Here is a 26,409-nt window from a genome sequence, read left to right as displayed (position 1 = left end):
TAACGGTCTATATGAAAACGATCTACATCCAATTAACAAATATCTTGATTAAAAACTGTAATTAATATAAAAACAAGAGCGGCAATTATATTGATTGTTACATGGTACACTACAGAGAAAAGACTTTAAAATAATGTTGCTGGGGAACGGAAGGGATCAAAACTACATTTTGATCTTGTTTAACGTTGCATAGGTAGTGTGATGATAGGAAAAATAGGTTGTTTTAGGATGGTATGCGTACAGCAGCCATTTTCAACGCAAAAAAATCATACACTCAGATCATACAAATGTGTTCAAATTAATTACTTAACGTATTAGGAAACAAAAGAATACGCATCAGTTTGGGATATTAGGACCATTCAGAAAGAGAGCTGTAAAAAGACGTATCCCCAGCCATGGTAAGCAGTGCAGCATGTTGTAATAGATGAGAATGTGTGAACACAAATGTATATGGTAAACGTCATCCATCTGACAGAGGTGAAATTACGTAAAATAATAAAGAATGGTCTCTGTTTGTAAAAGCGATATAAGTTGCTTCCATGAAATAGCCGTTCAACTGTCGTATTGTTCATTCAGCTGAAGTATGAAACGGATATTTGTTAAGACGTAAGAAAACATGCACATCAATCGTAATCTTTCAACTGGCATTGGGAAACTTCCGTCCCCATACACTAGATAAGTTCAGAAAAGCATGGAGCAGTGCTTCGAACTTCACGTGGAGGGTAGTACGTGTATCATTGTGTAAATAATGCCGTACATTTCCTGTTGTCGTCATTGTGAGAGCGTAATGCTTAACAGCATTTTATATTTGTTTAAACACACACACACACACACACACACACACAATAATAAGTTACGTTAAATCTATGGCATCAGAAACCTACGTTATTTGGACGTATTGTACAGCTGGTATGATTATTAAATAAATCTGGAAAATGTTCAATGTTATATTTCCGATAGTTTTACGTAATATTTTGAGAAAGGCCATTTTTAACAGAAGCACACTTTGTTTTATATCTGCTTTTAACAAAAAATATAACCAGCAAATGTTTAAACACAGAGCTACACAAATAACTGTTTGCATCTTCGTCCACCTTTTGGGGGAGGGGGGTAGACTGAACCCCGGATTTGATCATCTTAACTCCATACACTTACCGTTAACCCAGAGAGGGGACTTGTTTGTGCGTAAACTTGAATACAAGTGTGCACAACAATAGAACGAGGTCAAATTACAATCGTATTACATTCAAAGATTATACCATCGCATACTAATATTGTTCAATCGTATCTGTGTTCCTACTGTTGTTTATTTTTACATCTGTTTAAGGAAACTTGGAAAAACGTTATTATTATTAATTATTTTTACTTTGTGTTATCACATTTACTTCATGATTTACGTTGAAAACTACAAAACTGTTATTCTCTTTCACCATGAGGAGGGTTTCAACGTCGGTTTTTGTTTGGTCTGGCTAGGGTTTCCAAAAGTTCACGACCTACCTTAGTAGCTTCGAAGTCTTCCGATGGGCAGTTGGTGAAGGGAGCGGACATTCTTGTAATATACCGTACTGCCTCATTATCGCCCCACTGGTATTTTCATAAAGCTTACCTTGTGTAACAGCAATAGTAATCCATCATATAATCATGTTTATTGCCGTAATTTTGATTAGCAAAAAAGAAAAACACTTATTAGCAATGAAGTCAACAAAGTGCATCTGAAAATATAATCCGGAAGTGTACATATAATACTATTATTAGGGACAATGCGGTAATACATTTACATACAAAGCTGCTCTTTTATTTTCTGGCTTTATTCTGCTTGTTCAGAAACGTTTTAAGTTTATCATTTTATAAATAAATATAAAAATATTTATAGTGTTTAAAAGTAATAAAAGGTGGAGTTACACGTCTTAAATATCTTGATCCCCAAAGAACTACTGTATCGGCATAGTCAGTCAAAACGGATATTACGTCATGTAAAATCACAGTTTGCAACATTAAAAGAATGTTGGTATTTCCTGCTATATGTAATGCAACTTTCCGTTTAAAACGCCATAAAACGGAAAGGCTTGTGATTATATATAAGCTGGTTGGAACTTTAATTCTTTTCAGTTGGTTTGGTATGAATATTATTTAATTAAAATACTGGTTTTATTTTGACGCTGCCACTGGACAGATGTTCTTATCATTTGGAAACTGTGTGCAGAAATACAGTAGCTAGAACGTGTCGTAAATAGGCGATATGCGTTTCAGTTTACCCACCAAGTCAAGATCTAGCTCACGTGACTCTTCTCTGCTATGATAAGTCAAAACTTAAGATGATTAGGAGGTTAGTTGCAATATTCTGGAACGACGTACTACGTGTATGGTTGCCAGACTTTCCAAGAACTTAAACCATCCGATACCCGTAAAAGGGGTTGGAGACGGTATGTTTATATAAGAGAACATACGTCGAGACTGAGTGTTTATTTATCGCGAGTTTAACTCGGACCTTTTGAAAAACCCTATTTTTATTCAGGCTCTGTTCGTGTTGTAGAGACAAAGCCTTAAGCCCTCCCCTCCACCAACAGTGATTCAAACTGACAGCATTAACTACGCTCTGAACTCTCTAAGCAAGTGAACTTGAAAATATGTTTCTGTCGCTTCCACATTGAATATATAAAATGTGTTCATAACACGACTCGTTTAAACACCTTTTTCTAAGACGTGGGGATTTTATTTTCAACATACACATTTTCCCTATCACAATAGCCCAAAAATACATGCTTAAAAAGGTTATAATTTCATTCTATAGGTCACTGGTTAGGCCACGTATGGAGTATTGTGTTTAGTCTTGGGCTCCTTATGTTATGAAAGACATTGAACTGTTGGAAAAGGTTCAGAGGAGGGTTACTAAAATGGTACCTGGGATATGCAGGGGTTGTCATATGAGAAGAGGTTAAGATCCTTAGAATTTTCTCACGAAAAAAAGACTAGTTAGAGGGGATCTGATTGAAGGGTTTAAAATTGTAAAAGGAATGAATAATGTTTGATGCATGAACATTTTTTTCTACTTAACAGCGAGAATTATATAATTAGGGAATACATAAATTTAGGCAAGATAGCAGTCATATTCAGTCATATTTAGCTAAAACGATTTTATTTTTCAAATGGATTGTCCTCGGATGTTGTGGAGGCAGTAAGTTTGTGTTGAGTTTAAAAGAAAGCTTGATAGTTATATAAATGATAAGGGCTGGCTTTAACTCTTTTGTTTTATTATTATTATTTATGTAACCGTTTTAGTTTGGCTTAGAGAATGGGACAGTCGAGATGGACTAAGAAGTCCCTTGTTATCCCTAAACATTTTGTTATTGTAATTTAGAGAGGCCGCAGGACTTGAAGTACTTACTAGCTCGTTTAGAATAAACTGCAGTGACCTGAAGAACTAACTCGTAAAGTTATGAGTATCAGTGAGTTCCAAACTCCAAGACTTGATTAGCATTAGTGTTCCATATATTCTTTGAAATGAGGTCTAACCACATGATTTTCATCTATGTTAATAACCAATAGTTGAATGTATGCAAATATGAGCTTCCCCAAATACGTCAAAGAAAAGATAATGCAGTCTTGGACATATCCTGTGTCAGTTTTTGTTCCATTGGTAACACGTTCATGCTTGAGATTATGATTGAAAGTGGTTTAACTCTCAGATTACTCGTATGTTTTAAATATCATCCTCTGTTAAAACTGACTGAAGAAAAATGAACTTGTTTGTTTTCTGGGACTTTATCAATAATAAGTAGGATTAACTGCAATATCAGTGCTTTTTTGTAACTCGCGTGGTACCAGGGTCTTTTAACTAATAAAATATTGGAACCACAAACAATTTGTTGCATGAAAGTAATTTAAGACAAATTAGCTGAGAAATCGAGAATGTGAATGTCGTTGGTGGTACTTCTGTTTCAAGTGAGTTGCGGTGTTTCCAACATATGCTGTTACGGACTGCATAAAATTCAAGCTAAGGCTCGAAAACGAAGTATAACCATCGTTCACGAACGTTTCAAAAATTGTAGTTAAATACAATAAACATTTTGTGTGGATACCGTGGTCGTAACTATTGTTTCATTTTTACACATGAATATAATCTGTAATTACTTTCGGCTTCCCTCGCATCTCGTGATGTTCCTTCTCTATTGAATATATACAGGTGGGTGTGACGCACATACTCTTATAATGCCTACCAGCTTGTCAGTTAATGCATCGTGTTTGTAATGTGTGTGTGTAATGCTAAAATCACACGAGGTGTTCGTTTTTATAAAGCAGCATACTTTTCCTTGAGCGTGTGCTCTTTACATATACATTAGATAAACATGTAGAGAAAGGAATATTCCTAATACATATTAGGAATGAGGTTACTTACTGGAATAAGAAACTAAACCGCTTTCAGTAACACTAATGTGTCCAACAAGGATACTGAAGTGGTGCAGAACACTTAATAGTTAGTACTAGCCTATTCAGTATTGTTTATTGTTTGTGATAACTTTCTCTGTAAATAAAATACACCTAAAACATAATAACGTCTCTATGACTTGCTATGTTTTCTCTTACACCCCCCCCTGAAAAAAAAAAATCATTTCTGTATTTATGTATAGTTGTCGTTGTAGAGATTATTCTATTATGAGCGATGCCACTGGCACCACCTTATTACAATAATATTGTGTGTACACGTAAGCTTGATTTTGAAAGGTTGGAGAAGTTAAAGTATAAATCTTAACTTTGCTAACTACTGTTACTATAGGGAAAAAGTCTAGTGTCTGTGTGACGTCACAGGCCTGTGCTGTAATTACAGAGATTCCATTATTAGTAACTGTATACTATAGAGTAGCATTGCTTCTTCAGTGATTATTATTATTTGTTTGAATTATAATAAAGAGCGGCTTTATGTAACAGACTTTGTATTGTGTGATGTTGTAGCCAGTTACGTATTTTATAGCTGTATACTGAGCATTCTTGAAACAATTTGTACGGGTTATCTTACTCTTGTACAACGGTAATGTACATAGCGCTATGGTGTAGAAACACCTAAGATGACAAAGAAACGAACTTCATTATGCAACAAAATTACTTATGCTCTTGCTATGGAACTGATTTAACGACACTTCCTACTAACAGTTTATCACATGGAATTTCAACTGTCAGGATTTACCGTTGCTTATGAATTCTTTCGTGGAAAAAATACCTCCATGAATAATTAACTGAGTAAAAAAAAACCCAGCAGAAATGTAACTTTAAAATAATGATGATTTAAATATTGTAGTAAGATGTTTTAAAGGACTATGGTAGACATGTTTAGTATGTGGAGTCTAATTAATTAACTTTCTTACTTATGTTATAACACGTTGTGCTCGATTCTTGAAAAACTAACCTCCTACAACGTTCGTAGCTCTTGTGCTTAAATGTTGAACAGCTCTGGTATTGGGCAGAAAGCTACATTGGCACTAGATATACCATATAATAGTGCGGCTGATATATTATACAAATATCTTTCATTTTTGCTGAGTATCCTTTATCAGGTTTGATTAAAAATTTGTACAGATACACTGAGATTAATTTATTATGTTTTTCTTGTTTGAAATCCTTACCACGTCATAGTTCTCAATATGGCACCAATGGCAACCACTAAGTAGTACAGACCTAATACGGTATTCCGGTTGTACAAAGGTTGAGGACAAAGAGTAGATGACATATTATTATACACTTTCACGTAGTTCTTGGTAGTACCTAACCAAACACTTCTGACTTTCCTTTATTGCTGAATTAATTAACCAGTGTGTACATTGATACCATAAACATAATTTGATAAGGCCAAAACTGGGAATGAATCAAACTTTTCTGAAATATGATATACTCAGTTTGAATTGATTTTTATAAAGAGTAGTGGTTAGGTCCACTTTATAAAAGGAGGACTGACTTGAAATGACACTGGTTTTAACTAAAGTGACTGAGTTTTAAGCTAAGAAATAAAAGAAAAATTACTGAAAATGGTGTGTAACATAAAATGAGAAACTTTCATCAGAGATGCAAAAAATAGTCTGTTATCTATTAAGTATTGCACTGCTAGCTCCAGCTGCCCTAACTTTTGATTTTTAGTCAATCTCACCCATACTGAACCAGAGACTGTCAGCATTGGCTCAGGCAACTGTCTGTATGTCTCAACTTAAATGTGACCGAAGAACTTTTTCTCTGTCATTTGTTAACGTGTGAAAGTAACACCTTGGTGCCTTCCAATCTTTGTGTGACAAAAAATTTGGAAAATCTTTTGCCTGGTAGCTCTTGAGAACACTAGATGCAGTACATTCTGATAAACATTATTCAGTGCTTTATAGTGATGGTGAAACACACATAACTGACCACACAAGTGTCACAGGTTAAGTATGTCCATTCTGAATTCCTCTATTTCAGAGCTTTACTTTGCTGCACAAGAAGGAACACAATGGCTGGACCTGGGTTATTCAGTTGCTCTTGTGAGAGGCCCCAAAGTATTAATTTTGATATCCACATGCAAGTGAAATCTACTGCATGTCTTGATGTTGCTAAGGCAGAAATGGTTTGGAGTATCATAGTCTACAGAATAAGAAAATTCCATGTGGAAGGATGATGCTTCTGCATATTCGTATTGCAGATGTGGGCAATAAATTGTGACAAAGTTATATTCCTGCAACTTTTTGTTATTCAACTTGTTGTTAATGTTTTAGGATTTTTAAAATCCATTAACCATTTCAGCAAAGTGTGATTCACCCAAACTCTGAACCTCCTACTGTAAAAGTAATGGCAATAGTGTTTTACAGAGACTAAATTAAAACTGCAAGTGGTACTTTCTTGTTATATAATATATGCATTTATGAACAATGAATATTATAGAGTACATAATTAAATGTTCACTTCATTCTGTAACTGCAGTAACACTGATTTAGTTCCTTTATCACTGGTATTGGTGTTCAATAGGAATTTTCTGTTTTGTCATGGGTACAACAACACTTAAGTATTCCCACAGTTTGGTTTGGTGGAATAGCAGCCCCATTGTCTGCACTCTTCTAGAAATTGGCTACAGACCATTGATAGCATAATGCAAAACTGAGAAAACTGCAAGCTTCTCATTTGGGTACATATTATTGCAAGTCTTTTATTGCTGTTACCTTAGCAGGATCTATAAATATTCCACCTCTACCAGTTATATGAATGCAACACTCTCATGTACATGACCATTCATTTTCTTCTTTTCATTTTCAAAACTGCTTTATTTGTGCCCTGGAATACCATTCTCAGCTGCAAATTCAAATGCATGACTAAATATCAAAATATAGTTGATATAGAACAGGTATCCTTCCTATTGCAGACTCTTAAGTGAAAGATCTATTATTTTTTTGAGAGAGGCAAGCATGTTACATGGGCTAAATAGCTTGATATGAAACTCTCAAGCCATCTCCCCTAATAAAAGCATTTTTAGGTCTGCTAAAAACCCAACTTCATGTGTCAGATCTAAAATGTTGAATCAGTGGGAACATTTTAAAGCTTCCAGTTGATCATCTGTTCACATCAAAATGAAGGCATCAATGTTAGTTACCGTACTCGCCCACTTATGTTCAACAGAGATTCTTGATATACTTCTTAACAGTCACTGCTATTGATGATCAAGCATAACCTAAAGATTTGTATGATTCTACCATTCAGCATCTGCCTCATTGTGACGCTGGCTACATCCCTCGCACTCCAGGTAAGTCAGTATGATGGTTGCTTTATCATAGGAGTTTTGCCTTTGTCCTTGTTGTGCCAAGTCACTGTTATTTGATCCAGTCATCTATATGGTCCTACAAAAACATTGGTATTCTAAACCAACAAATTGTTGAGTTGCTTTTGCTGTTGAATTTAGATTGTTTGCACAATCCCTAGTCAGCAGTTTTATATGTGTTGGTAGTCAGTGTGTAATGAATGGAACTGAAATATCACTAACTTTGGTCACTTCCACTTCACTTACCATACCTGTGGTCATTGTGATATATAGCTTGATAGCTGATTGCTCATAATAATCAAACAATAATGGTACTTCATCCCTCCTTAAACAAATAACTTTCAGTATAATTTTTCTTGCTTTTTGACAGAAAATAGTTCATTTAATGCATGGCTTCTATAATAACATTACATGTTTCTACTATACTAGACTTTGTGTGTAATATAACACAACAGGGAACACCACTTGTGTATACAGAGGTAGTTTTCTCTCCCTCCACTATATACACTTATGTAATTCATTGTTTCATTGCCCCAGATGGCTGATTACTGATAGCTTTCTCACAGAACATTGTTCAGTTGTCCAGGTGAAATTTACTAATGATTTTTACAGTACATCTATCCCAGAATGCCAGTGTCATGTTCATGGTTGGAAATGACTTCTTTCATTATGTGAGTAATTATTTCCTAGACACAATCAGAGATCTACTTATCTACTTGTATCTAGTTCAAGTGGCTAAGTAGTAAGCTTGAAAATTTATAACTAGGCTTTGATATCTATGTTAGGCACAGCACACATGACCCATTGTTTAACTTTGCTTCACAACAAACAAAGCATTTCGTCTATTTTATTTCAACATGTGTTAGTCTCGGAGGGTTTAATACATTGAAGAATCTACTAGTTATGTCTGCTCCTTTGTCAGTCAGAAACTTGACCTTTTATCCTGTCACTGTCACGTGCACATACCAAGCTCCACCCAGCCCAGAGAGACCTGGGTTGACCACTGAACCCTGTAGTGCAAGCTGTTGGCTGTGCTCCTCCCAGTTGTTTTTCAGGTCCAGTGTGAGCTTCAAGATGTTTAGTTGCAGTATTTACTACCGTTGGCTCTTGTATATCTGCTGAGCTTTGATTGAAGCCTATGTCCTATCCTGCTTTGTCTCTCGGTAAAGTATTGGAACTGATAGCCTTGCCTATCCTGTTGCTTGGTGTGCTATGGGTACTGTTAGATCCCTGTTGAGCAAAGATAAAGTATTGTGTGCACTTGTTTTTGCCACTAGATGGTTGAATTTTATTGCGCTTACGAATTGGTTGACAAATTGTCTTCCATCAATGTCTTCCTGTCATTCAACTTACTAAAGATCTGATATACACTGTTTAAACCTAACATTTCTTACTTATGGAAAATGTCGGATTCACTTAATGATTTGCGTTATCTACAGACTGACTGAGCACTCTTATTCAACACAGAGGAAGCCGTAGCGTCGAGATTTCAACATTAAAGAGACTGCTGCTGTTGTGCACAACGTCCAGTGTTACAACAATATTCTCCACGGGCAGAAAAGGTATTATCTCGAAAAAAGAACAAAGAAATATAAAAATAAGCACTTAAGTAACTGAAGTACGCGACTTCCTGCTTATTACCTTCATCTTTTTAATGTGTTCATCTCTTCAACCTTTCTCTTCATTTCAGGGCTTACGTTGCAGGGCTGTTATTTAACTTTTAAACAGCGGGAATGTTGTAAGTAGCAGCATCGGTTGATGATGGCCGCCGTTTAAGGGTTAATAGATAAGAACAAATCTCGACTTAGTTTCGTTGCTTTAGATGAAGGCAACAACGAGTACAGTGACTTCGTTTAGATTAAATCCTTTCTGGATTGAGCAGAATGTGTTTTCAGAAGTATAGTTATAATACCATCTAGTATATTTGGAGAAATCTCTGTATTTGGTGTGTCAGTGCAATATAAATATAATGCTTAGTTAATTGTAATCTTCCACTGTGGAAGCAGCATCTAGGCATTATATTCAAATTGTGCAACAAATTATTTGCATGATTTGATATTACACTTACTTGCAATTTACATTTTTTTTCAACGTCGTGTGTGTGTTGTTTTTTTTTTAAGAAATGTAATATAATTCATTTGTAAATATTGTCAATAAAAGATTTGTAAATGCTTATCTTTGGTTGCAGTTTTGGTCACGAGGAGGAACAGGTACACACTGGACCTCTGCTTTCCTCCATAATTGTTTAGCTTCTCGGGTCTGTCCAGTAAAACAGTGTATCTGTATTTCTTTCCCACTCACTTGGACAGGAGGTAGCGAGTATTTAATATTATTGAGGGTGTGTATGCGCTGGTGACGGTAGGCCAATTTACAACCTGGCTAGACAACTAGCTTGCGTTGAGAGCCTGTGAACGAGGCTACTGCCTCTGAAAGCAGCAGCACTGTATAAACACGGTTTCCGTGTTCCTATTCTCGTAGCTTTGACGTTTTTGCCCAAGTGACGCCTGTGGTATCAGTAGGCGTGCTGTGGTCTCATTCGTATTTTCGTGTCCGTTTTGCTGTGACGCTTGCTTCTCTGTCTCATCTCGTCTAATCTTTCTCTGATTTTTCTGTCTTGTTCACAAACCTCCCTTCACGGCACGCTCGAACACCATTGTTAGAACATATCGACCAAATACAATTCACTAGACCGGCGTCAGTAACGTGTCCAAAGATCCGAGTGAAACCTTTTTTTTCCTCGCGCACGTAGAGTAACCTTACTGATTGATCATCTATCTCTAACCAGATGGTAAGCATCACTTCTATTTTTATACTCATGTAATATGGTGACCGCCCCTTAAATATATAATTTGAGCATGAGAAGGGACTCAGGTGAATACTATATCGTTTTGGTTTTTTTTACCATTTGTTCATTTAAATTTTGTAACGTTACCCCAGGAGTGCTTAAATGCAGATTATTTACACATGTGAATAGGATGTAAGGATATTTAAACACGTGACATATCTCTATATGAGTCCGTAATCGTTGGCTGGCGCCGCTTTCGAAAAACTAGGTCAAGTCTCATGTAGTGGAGCTGGTCATGAAAAGTTCACTAATAAATTCTCTTGGATAGGTGAGTGCACCTTTCACTTAGGGTACCGAAGTTACAATATGCATCGTTTTTATGATTTATTCTGGCGACAGAACTGGCTGAGCTTTTGATTTTTCAAACGCTATAAATTCAGTTGAATATTCTTATTACTCATAATGGCTTTGTTTTGTTTTGTGTGAAGATGCTCTTAATTATTTCTAATATATTCACATTACTCTGAAGTACAAATTTCTTAAGTTTACCATGAACAGCTGAATTTAATACATTGTAATTTGATCATGTAACAGAATAAAATGAGTTGTGAATTTTGTTTTAATATATAACCGGTACTACCTTAACTTAGAAAGCAACTTGTTTACCAGGTATCGCTCGTTAGTTTAGCAAAATCGTTAGCAAGAGAGATCGTGGTTTGTAATTTAACATTTCCTTAAATGAAGTTAACAGGTTATCCTGTAAACGTAATAATGTATGATATAACCGTTTCCCTCGCGGATTAATATATTACCATGTAATCATAAGACTGCTGGTATAGGTATTAAGACCTTAATTAAAATAAAGTACAGGATAACGTTTCGAATATTTTGGTAATTTTTAGTTTAATATGTTACTATTTTAAAACAACATTCATTCTCTCGCAATATAGCACCAGTCATTCATACCACACTACAGTTAACTTCGGTTCTTAGTTATGGTCATTCCTCCTTTGACACAAAAGGATGTGTGTGTTACATAATCACGTACGAAGAAAAGAGGAACCGCCGACTAATTATTATATTATTTAATATTGCAACATTTTCCAAATTCTGTCATCCACGTCCTATTAATAAATATGGTTTCTTGCGTGTGTCTCTTAAATGAGATTGGTTTAAGTGACGAGATATAGACCACTATACACATTAAAATACCATGTTTTGTAGTAATTACTTCAATAAAAAAGAGATATTGAAAGGTTCGTTTTGCATTACTATATTTTACGCCTTGTAAGACGCACTTTTTTTTAAAAAAATACCTTGAAAAGTCCCTATGCGTCTTGCAAGACAAAAGCAATGGGTTAAGGCAAGAGGTAAGATTAGGGCCTACTCAAAATGGCCTCTCATACAGATCGTAATTTCATTGCTTACCAATTACGAGTATTTTCAACAGCAAAAAAAACATTTAGTTTAACTAATATTGTCGATATACTATGAAGAATATTGACTGTATTTACTCAGTAGGTTGAAAAAAAGTCAAGGCTGCATCAAGGTTTTGGTTGTTGAGTCAAAATATTTTTGTCTTAGAATTGTCTTCCCAAAATTAGGGTGCGTCTTCCATGATGTAGCATCTTACAGTAAAGGCGTTAAAACACGCTATTTCACAATGGACTCAAAACCTAATCGCTGCGCCCTCGAGGTGGATACCCCACACTTTGGGAAACGTTACAATGAGGTATTCAATAAACAAAAACACGAAAATTGTGTAAGATGGTCATAGAAAGTTTTGTGATATAACATTAAGTCGTAATAACCTTCGTTCAAATTGAAATTCAATAAAAGCAAGGAATTAGACATAAGGCTTGAGGAAATCTAAGAAAACTTCCATATTTTAATCAGTACCTAAACCCTGTATATTTCGCTTATATATTTGTGGAGAATACAAAGGAAAACTCGCCTTCATAAAATTATATCGGCAGCTATTTCCGCAGTATATCGTTTCTCTATATATTAAAATTTATTTTGACAGTTGCATCTTATCACAAAACTATCTAGAGAGTTAACTCTATTAGGTCAAACGGTATCACTGACAGTAATTAGATTGGCGTCCAATTACACTTGGCCCTGCATGGCCATGTGTGTTAAGGCGTTCAACTCGTAATCCCACGGTCGTGGGTTCGAATCTCCGTCACACCAAATATGCACGTCCTTTCAGCCGTGGGGATGTTATAAGTGACGGTCAGTCTCATTATTCGTTGGTAAAAGAGTAGCCCAAGAGTTGGCGGTGGGTGGTGCTGACAAGCTGCCTTGCTTCTGGTCTTACACTGCTAAATTAGGGACGGCTATCGCAGATAGCCCTCGTGTAGCTTTGCGCGAAATTCAAAACAAACCAAACCAATTACACTTAAAATTCCGTTTGTTGAACTTACTTTCAGTTTTAGGAATATCTGCTGTAGTTCTTGTACAGATTAATTTCGAGTTTTTTTGTTTTTTGTGTGTGTGTTTTTTCCTTATTGAAGCTTTTATCTGTTTAGAATGAAAGGCAGTGTTACATGAAATAGTGTTTTTTTTTAGCTTTACGAACGTCACCAACCAACCACAAGTAGAAATCCAATGTGGTCTACTAGGTCAAATTTTGGTTCTAGACAATAATTCTGTAAAATACATTATGAAATAGTGTTCGGAATAAACAGTTCATCTGTGAAATACTTGTACCTGTGTGTTGCTATTATTTTGAGCAACTTTTATGTGCATTTCTTAAAACGCAGAACCTGTCCTTCCTAATTTACTGCCGGGCATAATTTGGGGCTTTATTGCTGAAACCTGTAGTGTTGTCAAATCTGGTTTGATTTATATATGTTTATTGCAAAGAAAATAGATCCTTCCAAGTGCATTACTGACAATAACAATTGTAAACGAAACAGTCATGACGTGGAAAAACTAGCTTTATTAATAAGTGAAAATGTCCTACATGTCCAGGTTGTTAGGGCGCTGAACTCGAAATCTGAGGGTTGTGAGTTCGAAACCCCGTCTTGCTAGACATGCTCGCCATTTTAACTGTGGGTATATTATAATGTCATTGTCAATCCCATTATTCGTTGGTGAAAGCCCAAAAGTTTGTGATGAGTGGTGATAATTAGGGACGGCTAGTGCTCATGTAGCTTTGCGCGAAATTCTAAACAAAAACAAATGGAAAAAAAAATTCGGGCACTGATCCGGAGATTTCCTAGTTACCTGGGCTACCAGTTCTGTGCTATACAGCAACTAATTTTCTGTGACATTTATTTTGTAACGTTTACCATACAATCTGTTTACTAAAACTGTTAAATATTAAATACATTTTGATGGTTTAAAGTAATCTAAGAAAATGGGCAAGATGAAGCATAGATGTGTTTTGAGATTTCCTTATCGCTCGTGTGTGTGTGTCTTGGAAATGTTACTGCACCATGTCAACGAATAAATCACTTATTAATTATTATTATTATTTTTGCATGTGCGTAAACTAATGTCAGTTGTAGAATGCATTGCTTGAAAGTTATATAAAAACGTAAAACAAAATGCACCAAAATAAAAACGGATTAAAATATCGTACAAACATTCTGCTATTTTGTTTTCTGTTGCATCCGGCTGCTTCTGTATAGAAACATTTAGTTTTCTTGTTAGTTTTGTTTTGTTTTTTTGTTTTTTAATTTCGCGCAAAGCTACTCCAGGGCTACCAGTGCTAGCCGTCCCTAATTTAGCAGTGTAAGACTAGTAGGAAGGCGACTAGTCAGCACCACCCACCACCAACTCTTGGGCTACTCTTTTACCAACGAATAAGTAGGATTGACTATAACATTATAACGCACCCACGGCTGGAAGGGCGAGCATGTTTGGTGCGACGGGGATTCGAACCCGCGACCCTCAGATTACGAGTCGAACGCCTTATCCCGCCTGGACATGCCGGGCCTTTCATGTTGGAACAGTTGATAAGGCATTTTGCTACTAAGAACGTCACCTGGTAAAAATATATGAAAACAAGCAGAAATACGTGTATGAAAGTAACCAATAAAAATATATATATATAACAAATATGTAAACATATTTTTTATCCTGTATAATTGAAAATACTTTAGGTTGATTCAGAAAATGTACACCATGTTATAATATTTAAAACATGGATTTCTTATTAATAATTTGGCCATAAACAAGCGAATAATAATAATAATATTTTATTTATAAGTTGGGATAGATTGTATTAGAACAAACTGATACGCCAGTTTGTATGTAAATAACAGGTCTAGGTTGCAAATGCATTTTGTCTTATTTAAAGCGTTAAATTAAAGCCATGATCTCAGTCAGTGCTGTAAGGCAGTCATTGTATGCTAAAACACGAACCAGCTGTATGTGCTCAAACGTGACGTCATCATGAGTGCAATCAGCGTGAAGTTCCGGGAAATTGGCAGTTAAACTTTGGGGCAGGTGGTACAAACGAGTGGAAGGGGGGAGGATCTGACTCACAAATTCATGGCATAAGATAGAACGTGAAATGATAAGCTAGGCCTACTATGTAACGTCATGTGTTTGTTAATAAATTAATCCCTCACATTTTAATATGAATATTTCAATGGATATGTTTAGAAGTAATGTATGGTAAAGACACTATACGTTCTAGTTATTTTTAGTTGTTAGTTCAGTTACAACTATTTTATATATATTTTAAACAGTTTTTATTTTGAGTTTACTTTTCGCGACAAGATGATAAATTGATATATTTGTGAACATTACACTACATTTACTTTATTTTAAATTACTTACAGTAAAAGTTTAAAAAAACATGTATTTTCTCGTGTTTAAAAAAGTAGTAACAACAGTGTTTTGTTCTTTGAAACCATTCGTGCTGACGTAAATTGTAATTATTTCTTCTTAAAGGTCGATCCTTTTTGACCGTCATTGGCTTCTCTGTTGTAAACAATTTGAAATGCTGATGTCAGAATATGTGTTCCGTTCAATTACTGTTTTATGCTAAAGACTGGTAAGCGAGTTTTCGTTCTATGTATTGTTTTGGAAAGTTTCTTTGGAATAAATTTACTGTTTGTGAATTTTTGTGACACGTGTACGAGTAAACACTGGAAAGGACCTAACCTGTTGTTACTGCGGTTTTATAGTAGAGATCTGTGGTTGGAATATATTTACGATTAATGAGGTTTTATGACAGCGATCGATTGTTGAAATAAATATATGAAATTGAAAAGCACGGTACATAACAACACTATGTAACACAGATTTTGTTCCTGGATAGTATGTGTTATTTCTTAATTGCTTATGTTGTAAAAGTACAGAAAATGGCCGTTGTTCCCTTCAAACTTTGCTTTTGTGAACAGGATAATGAAATTTAGAAATTAACCTATTTTCTATGTAAAAACGGGCAAATTTGCACATTTTCATTTACATGTATTTATACTAAAGTTATACAAAAATTAACTAAAATGTTTAGAAGTGAGTAGTTTTTCGGGATTTACGACTGTAATGTAAATCGCTTTTACGTATTAGCCCCCAAATATAGTCTCCCATCATGTTTTCTTTATACGCTCCCAGGTCACAAAAGCAAAGTTTGAAGAGAAAAATAAGTCTTTTCCACTTACTTTAGGCATAAGCGACTGGGAAATAACATTTTTTGTCTAGGAACAAGAAAAAGTAAAAAATTTTTACATAGTGTAAAGGAATACAATACATTTACTGTTATTGAAATTTCATTTCATATCTATTGATTGGAACAAGTTTCGACAGAGCCTTTTCTAAGTATTTTATTTATTTGCACAATTATTTGTTAACTTCATTTTTCTTAATACATTATTTCTTACTGCACCTATATATATATATATATATATATATATATATATATATATACACACACACACACCCCATACCCCCCACAGGTCTACTTATAAATGATCGACAAAATGAAGAATCCCTCTCCTCTAACTAATAATCGTTTCTTCATTTATCAGCTGTAGAATGGAATTTTATAATGTTAAAATTTTTATATATATTTATATTTTCAAACTTAATTACGTAGATGAATTTTCACAACTGCACGGATATTTTTATACGTGCACAATTTGTGATCAACTCCACACTAGGAACACCCCTCTATTCAGGATTAGTATATCAGCTTGCTATTTCAGTCTATGGAACATGTAAATATGCGATGAATACTCGTGCTGTAATGAAATGTTGATGAAATAAACTTTGTTAATATTTATATATTCAAGTTGAGAGTAATAATCTTTGTGCCTAATACTACGTGGTGTTGAGTGAAGCAAAGAAAATTGTTTAGAATTTTTAAACTGTAATACTCCCCCCCCCCCAAAAAAAAAAAATTACGTACACAACAAAAATGGTTGGTTCCCAAGTCACAAATAGTAATATATTCATTTTAATTATGTATTTTTTTTTTGCAAATCTACTGCAGCATTGTTGTCTTGCACTGTAAAATACTGACATATGAAGCTGTACTGTGAAATCAGTCTTTTTTTTTTTCATTTACTTTTTATAATTTTTTGTTGGTAAGAGGTTTGATATTTCCTGGATACTCATAATTTTAAGTATATTTAAATTTTGTTCTTTTTCTCTTCAACCAGCGAGGTTCTGACGAGCTTCTTTCTCAGACGGCTGCAGTTAGTAATGGTGGTATCATGACATCTCAGCCTAACAACAATAATGATGCCAAAAAGGTGGGTAGGATTCTGACCGTTGGAACAATCTTTGGACGCAAACCGGAATTGATTACCTCAGCAGACTTCTAACTGTTGCGTTTTTTATATTTTTACTATACGAAACTAAAAATCTGTAGTGTTGATAAGAAAGGGCAAGGAATGACGTCTCAAATTAATTTATTATATAATTATATAAATAAACGTTAATATGTGCGTTTATAAACTTGACACAGTGATACAGGATAACATGAGAAAGGTAAAACCCCCATGTGATTTCATGTTGACAGAATTTTTGAAAACAGTATCTTTCTTTTCATTTTTAGTATCTTTATGTAATCTAGTTCAGTTTTAATGTTTATTGCGTTAACAAAAGAACAGAAGTAAAATTTCCTATCCTTTAGTACAAACAAGTTTTTATTTCATTTGTTTGGGTATTCCAGCTAATACATAAATAAACCTAATACATTCTTTGTATTGGAGCTTAACCTTTTAGTTTTTCAAAACTAACCCAGTCATTATTTTCTTTACACTATACAACCTGATAACTCTTTCATAGATAATTAAAGTGGGCAGAGTAAAATTAGGTTGTTATTATGCCATAGAATATTGTATTGTCTGAAAGTAATTTAATTAATCTGGTAATATAACATGGTGTAGCCTTACTACTGTGCATGTAGACTGACATGGCTTTAGCCAAATGTGCAAAGCATCAGTCCACTGTAAAAAGAATGTTGACAATAATTTTTAACTTACTACACATATCTACACAAAATGCATTAGCTTTTCATAAAATGTGCAAGTCTGTAAACAAAATATCACGTGTTAATCGAGTATTTGCCCTTAAAATATGTCTGTCAATTAATAACAGTCTGATTAACACTCTGACAAGGTGGTATAGGTATGTAGGACAGAAATACTTTTGTCCGTCATACAGTGTGCATGTAGCTTTCATGTAGCATCTAATGTGTATTTACAGTCTTTTTCAGTATCCCTGTATGTTATATCTAGTATTTACTCTCCCATCAACTATTGTTAAAGTGGCTGTGTTGGGTTAATAAACTATGACGTCAACTACATAATATCATTTTGAATGGCACTCCATATAAAGTCATGGCATGCTCACTTTGACCCCAGTCCATACACAGAGTTAATCAGCTTGGTAATATGATGAGATGTCACTTTAACATTGTGCTCCTAGTCTGAAATTGATTTGATTAATTTGGTAGTACAGATAGATGCCTCTATAATACTCTGCTTGAAGTCTGAATATGGTTTACATAATCTGACCACATTTGAAATATTACTGTATTACTCTTTCCATAGTCTTAAGTTATTGTATTATCTACAGGTTACCTTTGTAATGTAGCACACTGTAGATGAGTTGTTGTGTGCTTGTCCGTATTCTTAAGCCTAACAGAATCACCTACAAACTACTATTAACTGAATGAGCACTGTATTGTATTGTATTGGAGAAATAATGTTGGTTATGATTTCAAATATGCTGTGTATACCTTCACGGAATGTTGTACATGAGATGTGTTAATAAAGGATTAGTATTCAAGATTTGTCTGTAAATTGGTGATATCATTCTGACAACTCAGTATAAGGATATGAGCATGTGAAAAATTAAAACTTTTTCTAGCATAAAATCTGCATAACCCCTAGAAATTCTGAAATGCTAATCAGCAGTTTTTCGACTATTCCTATAAGTTGTATCTAATATTTACTCAGCAATGAACTGTTACTAAATTGGTGTTTTAGGGTTATATGAATAGTTGAATAACAGTACGTACAAGGTTGCAGCATGTGTATCTAAGTCCTAGCTTATGTACATATGGTTAATATAGTACAATATAGGTGTATTACTGTACCCATAATTTGGTTTATTGTGTATTTTTTGCAGGTTACTGTTGTGATGCCAAAATATACATGTAATACTGTGTCTGTGGTGTGATACTTGTTGAACCCAATGCCTAAATAAATGTTTGTTTATATTGAGGTGTAAATGGAATGTGAAATAATAGTTTTAGTGTCTGGTTGTAAGTTATCAATTACAAATATCAGAATGGTAATTAGTTACCTTGGAGAAACTGTAATGAAATAATTATATCAAAATCTGAAGCTTGTTTGGTGTACTGAATGCATACCACAATAAACACTGACGTAATTTTCAGGTTAAGTTGGACAGAAATCTGAACAAACCCTCTCGAGTTGTCCATGTAAGGAACATTCCAATGGAAGCAATGGAAACTGACATTATAAACCTAGGAATTCCTTTTGGTCGCATCACAAATGTTCTTCTCCTTAAGGGAAAGAACCAAGTAAGAATCTGCTATAGTAGTTATCTGAAGGATAAAACATGATTTCTTTTATTTCGTTTTGCAGTGTACATTATTTCCCACTAAGTATAACCACAGTATTGTTTATTTAGAACATATGTGTTTTATATTGTCTGCTGCTAAACATATATTCTTGTAAATTTTATTTGTTTTAGGGCACAAAATATTTTTGTTGTTTAACCACACCTTTTTTTTTTTACTGTACTAAAGGAAGCTTTGGGCTAATAATATCATAGTTGTAACAAAGATTGAAATAAACACCTTAACTTAGAGTTAGTGGAATTATTATTATATCACTTGCAGGCCTCTGGCTGATATTGTTTATATTGCAAATTGTACACAAGTTAACTTACCAGTCATCTAGAGAAACTACAAACTGTAATAGCTTAAAATAAACCTTTAAGCTTCAATATATAAATTAATGTTCGGTTAGGTTGCTTTTTGAACATGAGTAAATGTAGATGTAATTGAACTTTTATACTAAATTTAAGCAGTAGTTTGATTCCTTTATAAATTTTTGGGGACATCAAAATTTATTAAAATGAATTATGTTTATGGGTAAAATATTATGGTGTTCTGTGTTATCTTGACATGGATTGAGCGTTTTTGTGTAATTTCTTTAATACCTTTTTTTTATATATATATTTGTTGTTTCCTGGGCAGAATTTAATTGTTAGATCTGTACAAGTTTGGAGAATAAGGATGACCAAATTGTTTAAGTCTTCATAACATGGAAAGAATGCTGAAGTTGATATTTGTGAACTGTTAGGATGTGTACTGTGCAGTAACTGAAAATTATTAGATTAATACATGTGTGGGAGGCAGAGAGAGTCAAATGAAAATACTGACCCTCTATTCTTGAAGTCCCTCAGGAGAATCTAAGAATGTGTGCCAAATTTTTGAGATTGATTAAAAAGTCTAAGCATGAAAATTAATACACACACTGTATGTATATATACATATGCAATCTTAGCTTTAGTGATGTTAATTTGAGTGGAGATAATTTTTGTTTGGAGGAATTATTCAACTTTGAATTATTGAATTATTCAACTTTGTCACTATTTGCTGGTCAGTGAAAGGTTACATCTTTCATGATATTTGTAAGCAGTGAAAAAGAGAAGCAGAAATCACTTAACAGAACACACCGATCTTTTTAGTTTGTCTGTTATTTTATTAGTTCTAACTGTGTAGGATTTATTAATTTTTGCTGGAATGACTTCAGATTATAACATGAAAATACAAATATCTAGTCTAAGTAGTTTCAATTGCATAATGTTATATATTTATTATTTTTTATTTTATTGGCTTTCCAGTTGTGTTTGGTTAACATCACATAACTTCCATAGTTGCAGTGTATGTGCACTCCTGTTACCTTATCCAGTAACATAAAACTGACCTTTATTCTTTACAAAATGACCCAACCTTGGCTGGGTTTTAGTGAACTAGTACTTAGTTATACATAGTCACATTTTTCTAACTTTTGCATCTCCCAAATTGAAATCTGGCACATTTGCATTTCAATCACTCTGCTGACTGAGTTGATTAACCTTCATGGTAATTTTAGTAAAGCACTTAACTGTTCAAACTACCCTATGTGTATTAAATTCATGTTTGTTAATTACTAGTTCTTTAAAATCAGTCATATTTATCAGTATTTTGATTTTGGATAAATCCACACACACATGCACAAAACTTTAAGTTATTAAAATATATTGTGCATGTGTATACCATTTCTAAACCTTAATTGATCAATAATTTATCCAGCAGACACATTAGAGTATTGCAGTAGAAAATGTAACTACAGGTGTGTTGTGTAAGAGGGAGAGTTAAAAAATAATCAGTGGTGTCGAGAAAACTCACTTGTAGAGAAATATACATGTAAAAACAGCTCGTTTGGGTTGAGAAAATATTTTATGTACAGGAGTGAACAACGTTTCGACCTTCTTCGGTCATTATCAGGTTCACAAAGAAAGAAAGAGGTAACCGACTGGAAGCTGACCACATGTTTGAAAGAGGATGTGTAACTGAGAGTCGAAATGTAGAGGGCGATGTTAGATGTTTGAATATGTAATTTTATATTATTTATTATATTATTTTTAATATAGATATAAAGTTGTTCCTTTGTATTGGTTTATTTTGGGTTTAAATTGTTGTATAAGTAAGGTTTCTTTAATTTTGCATTTATGTTTGTTTCTTTATTTAGTATTTGACTCTTTTAATTTCAAGTCTAATCTAAATCAACTTAATCATAAAGCCTTAATGGCCAGTTTTGATGTTATATCTCTCTTTACAGAAGTTCCAACCACTGAAGCCTGCAAGATAGCCTAATACATGTGTAGACATTCTCAGCAACCAGTTAGCAACCCTCATAGAATTCACCACAATGAAGACAAACTTCGTCTTCAACAACCACAACTATATATAAACAAATGGCCTAAGCATGGGCAACCCAGAATCACCAGTTCTAACCAATATTTTTATGACACAAGTTGAAACACAAGCAGTTAACACAGCATTACATCCACCACTATACTGGTACAGATATGTAGATGACACGATTGAGGGATTCACATCTACAGAACACACACTTAATTTTTTCAATCACATTAACTCTATACATCCCAACATTAACTTCACGTGTGAACAGGAAGAAAGCAATCAAATATCATTTCTTAACCTCAAAATTACAAGAACTGACACACAATTTAAAACAGAAATCCACTAAAAAAATCACCCATACTGGACTATACATTCCTTGGGACTCAGCACATGAAACAAAACAAAAACTCAACATTCTAAGAAACCAAATAAACACAGCCATAAAACTATGCTCACCAGATAAAATTAATGATGAATTAGACAAAATAAAAGAATACTTCACAAACATCAGTAAGGTTCCTCCACAAACCATAGAAAACATTACATGCACACTCTTAGACGGAATGCAAAATCAATCAACAAAAGTAAATATATCTCACAAATCAAAAAATCACGAAACCGTACACTGCTGCGTACCATATGTTCCAGACATCAGCAGAAAAATAACCAACATTTGGCAAACACTAGTAACAAAATATGACATTCCAGTTAATACCAAATTTATTAAAAAAAACTGAGGCTTATACTATGTAAAAACTACACTTACAAATACCACACCAACATTATTTATAAAATACAATGTGATAATTGACACGACTTCTATATTAGAGAAACAAGTAGAAAAATGGAAACCAGATTCAAAGAACATAAAAAAGTCACCTTCACACATTTTCGAACACTGAAAGTCAAATAAACACAGCATAACCATAGAAAACACTCAAATACTAAATGAAGAAACAAACATAAACAACCGCAAAATTAAAGAAGCCTTACTTAGACAACAACTTAAACCCAAAATAAACCAATATGAAGGAATGCCTTTATACCTATATTATATATAAAATTATATATTCAAACATCTAATACCACCCTCTACATTCCAACACTCAGTTACACAACCCCTCTCAAACATGGTCAGTTTCTGGTCATTTACCCCTTTCTTTCTTTGTGAACCTGACGATGACCGAAGAAGGTTGAAACATTGTTCGCTCCTCTACGTAAAATATTTTCTCAACCCAAATGAGCCGTTATTACATATATAGAGTTACATAATGTTGTCATTCTTGGTCTGCACAAACAGCTAAAAGGAAACAAGTCTTAATCAAATCTGAATAGTTTTCTAAGAGCCTATGACATGTGTTCTTGACACACTAATGTTCTTTTGTGTGTGTGGATGGTTGTTATTGCTATATGTTAATAATGAAATAGGGGGTGAACTACATGGTGAGAGTAAAGAAAGAAAATACATATGTGATTTTGATTTTACTAAAGTAGTGAGTGTTTCGGTATTCACACTGCCATTTTTTATGTTGATATGCAACAATATAGTGATATTTGAATTATTAAAGTTGACATGATATATTTACTCTTGCTACAATGTTGTGTTTTTTATAGGAAAAAACCACCAGCATTTGACTTCTATGGTTAATTCTTTAGATGCAACCTCTTTTTGAAATAACATTCTGTTTCTTTAGGCATTTTTGGAGATGGCTGATGAAACATCTGCAACATCAATGGTAAACTACTACAACAATTCAGGAACTCCAATCATCCGGGGCCGCACTGTATACGTTCAGTTTTCTAATCATAAAGAGTTGAAAACGGACAATGCACATCCTGGTTCAGTAAGTAACAGGAAAGATTGTTACTAAGAGTTAAAGCAAACAAAACATAGTGCACTTCAGTAATTATGAATGTAATTCTCTGTATGATAAGTTATTCACATGGCACATACAATTTAAAGTCACAGCAAAGTTTATAGAAGTTGTATGTGATTATAAAAAGGTGTCTTTCCACATGAAAAGCAAGATCTAAGTTATATTTGAAGCATAATGGAAGAAAGAACGTTTGAATAGGTTGGATTCTTGTATTTGTCAGTTTTTGATTGTTGTGTTATGCAGCAGATGTCAACTCAGGCAGCTTTACAAGCAGCCCAAGCTTTAACAAGTGAAACTGATACTCAGGGAGGACCAAACACAGTGCTTCGGGTCATAGTAGATAACCAGATCTATCCCATCACTCTTGATGTTCTATACCAGGTATTGTTCTTGTATGGTTTCAAGATAATTGTAATTTAATAATACTTTATAGAGTTAAGAACAGGATATTGTAATACATGATGAGTGCTCAGAGCACTGTTGAATGAAACACTAATTTCTTCACAATAGGTGAAATAATAAACATACTATAGATTGTCCCCATAAGAAACTTTTGATAGATGTAAACATGTTACATACTGAAATTTTGAATGTATTCCATTTTCGTCTTAATTTCTCAGATGTGTTTGTTCAAATGAATTTTATTTTTCAGATATTTTCCAGAGTAGGAAAGGTTCTGAAGATAATTACATTCACCAAGAACAGTGAGTAGTTGATGCTAGCCATTGGTATTGTAAAATGTAGAAATGTTGAGTTCAGTTATGTATCTGTAATAGTGAGACTATCTTGCTAAAGTAATAAATATACATATAGTTATGTTGATTGTGCATTGTTAAATGTGTTGATTGGAATATTGATGCCTCTGTAGACTAGGCTGCTTCACTTAATTTTATCAGACGAGTTTCTAATTTTTATATGTTCTATAAGAATGTATTTCTTCCTGTAGACACATTCCAAGCTCTCATTCAGTATCCAGATGTCATCACTGCACAAGCGGCCAAGTTGGTAAGTCCTATTTGAACAAGTTCAACTATTGGTATTTAAACTACTTACAGATGGATTGAATAATTTTTAAGTGAAAAGTGCTGATCACTATGTTTTTTTAAATATAGATACATTTAATTTCTCTCCCCCTCTCTTACTGAACAAATGTTGTTTTAACTCCTGTTTAAATATATGAAATTTGTTTTTCACTGAGAATTGTTGTTTGAATTACTTATTTTAGGTAAGTGTTGTCTGGATCATTTAATACCCAAGTACTGAGTTGTAGTGAACTATTATAGTGTAAAATTTCTAAAAGTATATTTCCAAATTTCTTCATTTTCTTGAATGTTAAATTTTTACAACTGGAATTACTCTGAAAATAAGTAAGAAATTGTCTGAAGTGCTTCAGGAATGTTTGCATTTATATTCTAGGAGTTTCTTTTATTTACTAAAAGTGGAAATATATACATTTGTAGTTTTTGTACATAACTGTGGTTAATTACTGCATTTCTGTATCTTCAGTCTTTAGATGGGCAAAACATCTATAATGCTTGCTGTACATTAAGAATAGACTACTCCAAACTGACCAACCTGAATGTGAAATACAATAATGACAAAAGTCGAGATTTTACCAATCCTAATTTACCCACAGGTGATATAGGATTAGACAGTCTTGGTTTTGGAGGTAAGAACCAGTTGTGCAGGTTTCTGAGGTGCTTCTGTAAGGTTTAACAATGCCTTTTGGATTTTAAGTGTTTTTCATGTGTATCACAATGCATACTGCTGTCATGGAGTAATGCTGTTGTTATTAATAACAGTGTAGCTGTGAAAGTATTGTTTGCTTGAACCCATGTAGTTTTGTTTTTAGATAAGTGTTATTTAATAAAAAAGGAAATAGTATGTTATTTCGTAGTGTATACAGTGTTACTTAAATGTTCATTTTAATACCTTGAGTTTTATAACCAGTTTTATATTCCACTGTTTGTATTCTTTGAGTTCTTAAAAATGTGTAACTTTATTTGAGTTAATCTTTATTGCTTTTAATAATTACATTATGTTAACATAGTTTCTTAGCCAAAGCTAACAGTTTGGAGTGTGTTCTTAATGTATCTCTGTAGTTTTTAAACAGTTAGCTTGTCTTGTATTGATAATATTAACTAGGTTTATCCTGCCAAGAAGGTAATGCCAGAACATTGCTTTTTTTTTAAAGTACAGGTGATTTCAATTCTATGGTTTAAAAATCAGTTGCAGTAATGTTTTTGCATCTTGTTTATAAATGTTATGGTTTGTCATTCTAAACAAGGTGCTATGAGTGTGATGGGATCTCCTTTTTCTGGCCTGCTCAACCTCGGAGCACCATTAACAGCTGCCTATAGTGCTGCTGCAGGTATGCTGTTGTTATATTCTTTTTTTTTCTTTATTTGCTGCTTTGGTTTACTTATTATTTCTAGTAGTTGTTTTTGTTTGTTTGTTTTTTAAATTTAACAGAGGGAAAACTTGATGTTGACTGTAGAAATAACATTTTATTCCATTTCTAAACACTTGTAAATTGCTTAATAACACAGGATTTTCATATTTAAGGAAC

The 26,409-nt window shown here is 33.8% G+C and overlaps 1 protein-coding gene across 16 annotated transcripts in view; it reads left to right on the top strand.

Annotated features, from left to right (window-relative positions):
* Positions 1-26,409, top strand: part of LOC143223305 (polypyrimidine tract-binding protein 1-like) — a 70,742-nt gene that overhangs the window by 27,149 nt on the left and 17,184 nt on the right. For 6 of the 16 annotated variants that reach the window (XR_013012806.1, XM_076451112.1, XM_076451109.1 and 3 more), the window contains 8 exons: positions 17,171-17,263; positions 19,420-19,566; positions 23,658-23,807; positions 24,084-24,221; positions 24,493-24,544; positions 24,787-24,845; positions 25,347-25,509; positions 26,128-26,211. Coding sequence is in view for 15 of the 16 variants with exons in the window: in XM_076451112.1 (XP_076307227.1) it covers positions 17,171-17,263; positions 19,420-19,566; positions 23,658-23,807; positions 24,084-24,221; positions 24,493-24,544; positions 24,787-24,845; positions 25,347-25,509; positions 26,128-26,211 (886 nt within the window). In the remaining variant the exon portion in view is untranslated. Of the gene's footprint in view, positions 1-10,166; positions 10,554-15,458; positions 15,562-17,170; positions 17,264-19,419; positions 19,567-23,657; positions 23,808-24,083; positions 24,222-24,492; positions 24,545-24,786; positions 24,846-25,346; positions 25,510-26,127; positions 26,212-26,409 lie in introns of those variants that run through there. The other 10 variants (XM_076451113.1, XM_076451111.1, XM_076451110.1 and 7 more) reach the window with 6 other exon arrangements.

This window comes from Tachypleus tridentatus, chromosome 8 (genome assembly GCF_004210375.1).
Source record: "Tachypleus tridentatus isolate NWPU-2018 chromosome 8, ASM421037v1, whole genome shotgun sequence".
Classification (NCBI taxonomy): Eukaryota; Metazoa; Arthropoda; class Merostomata; order Xiphosura; family Limulidae; genus Tachypleus; species Tachypleus tridentatus.
Note: the sequence above shows the minus strand (reverse complement) of the source record. Positions and strands in the feature narration are given on the sequence as shown.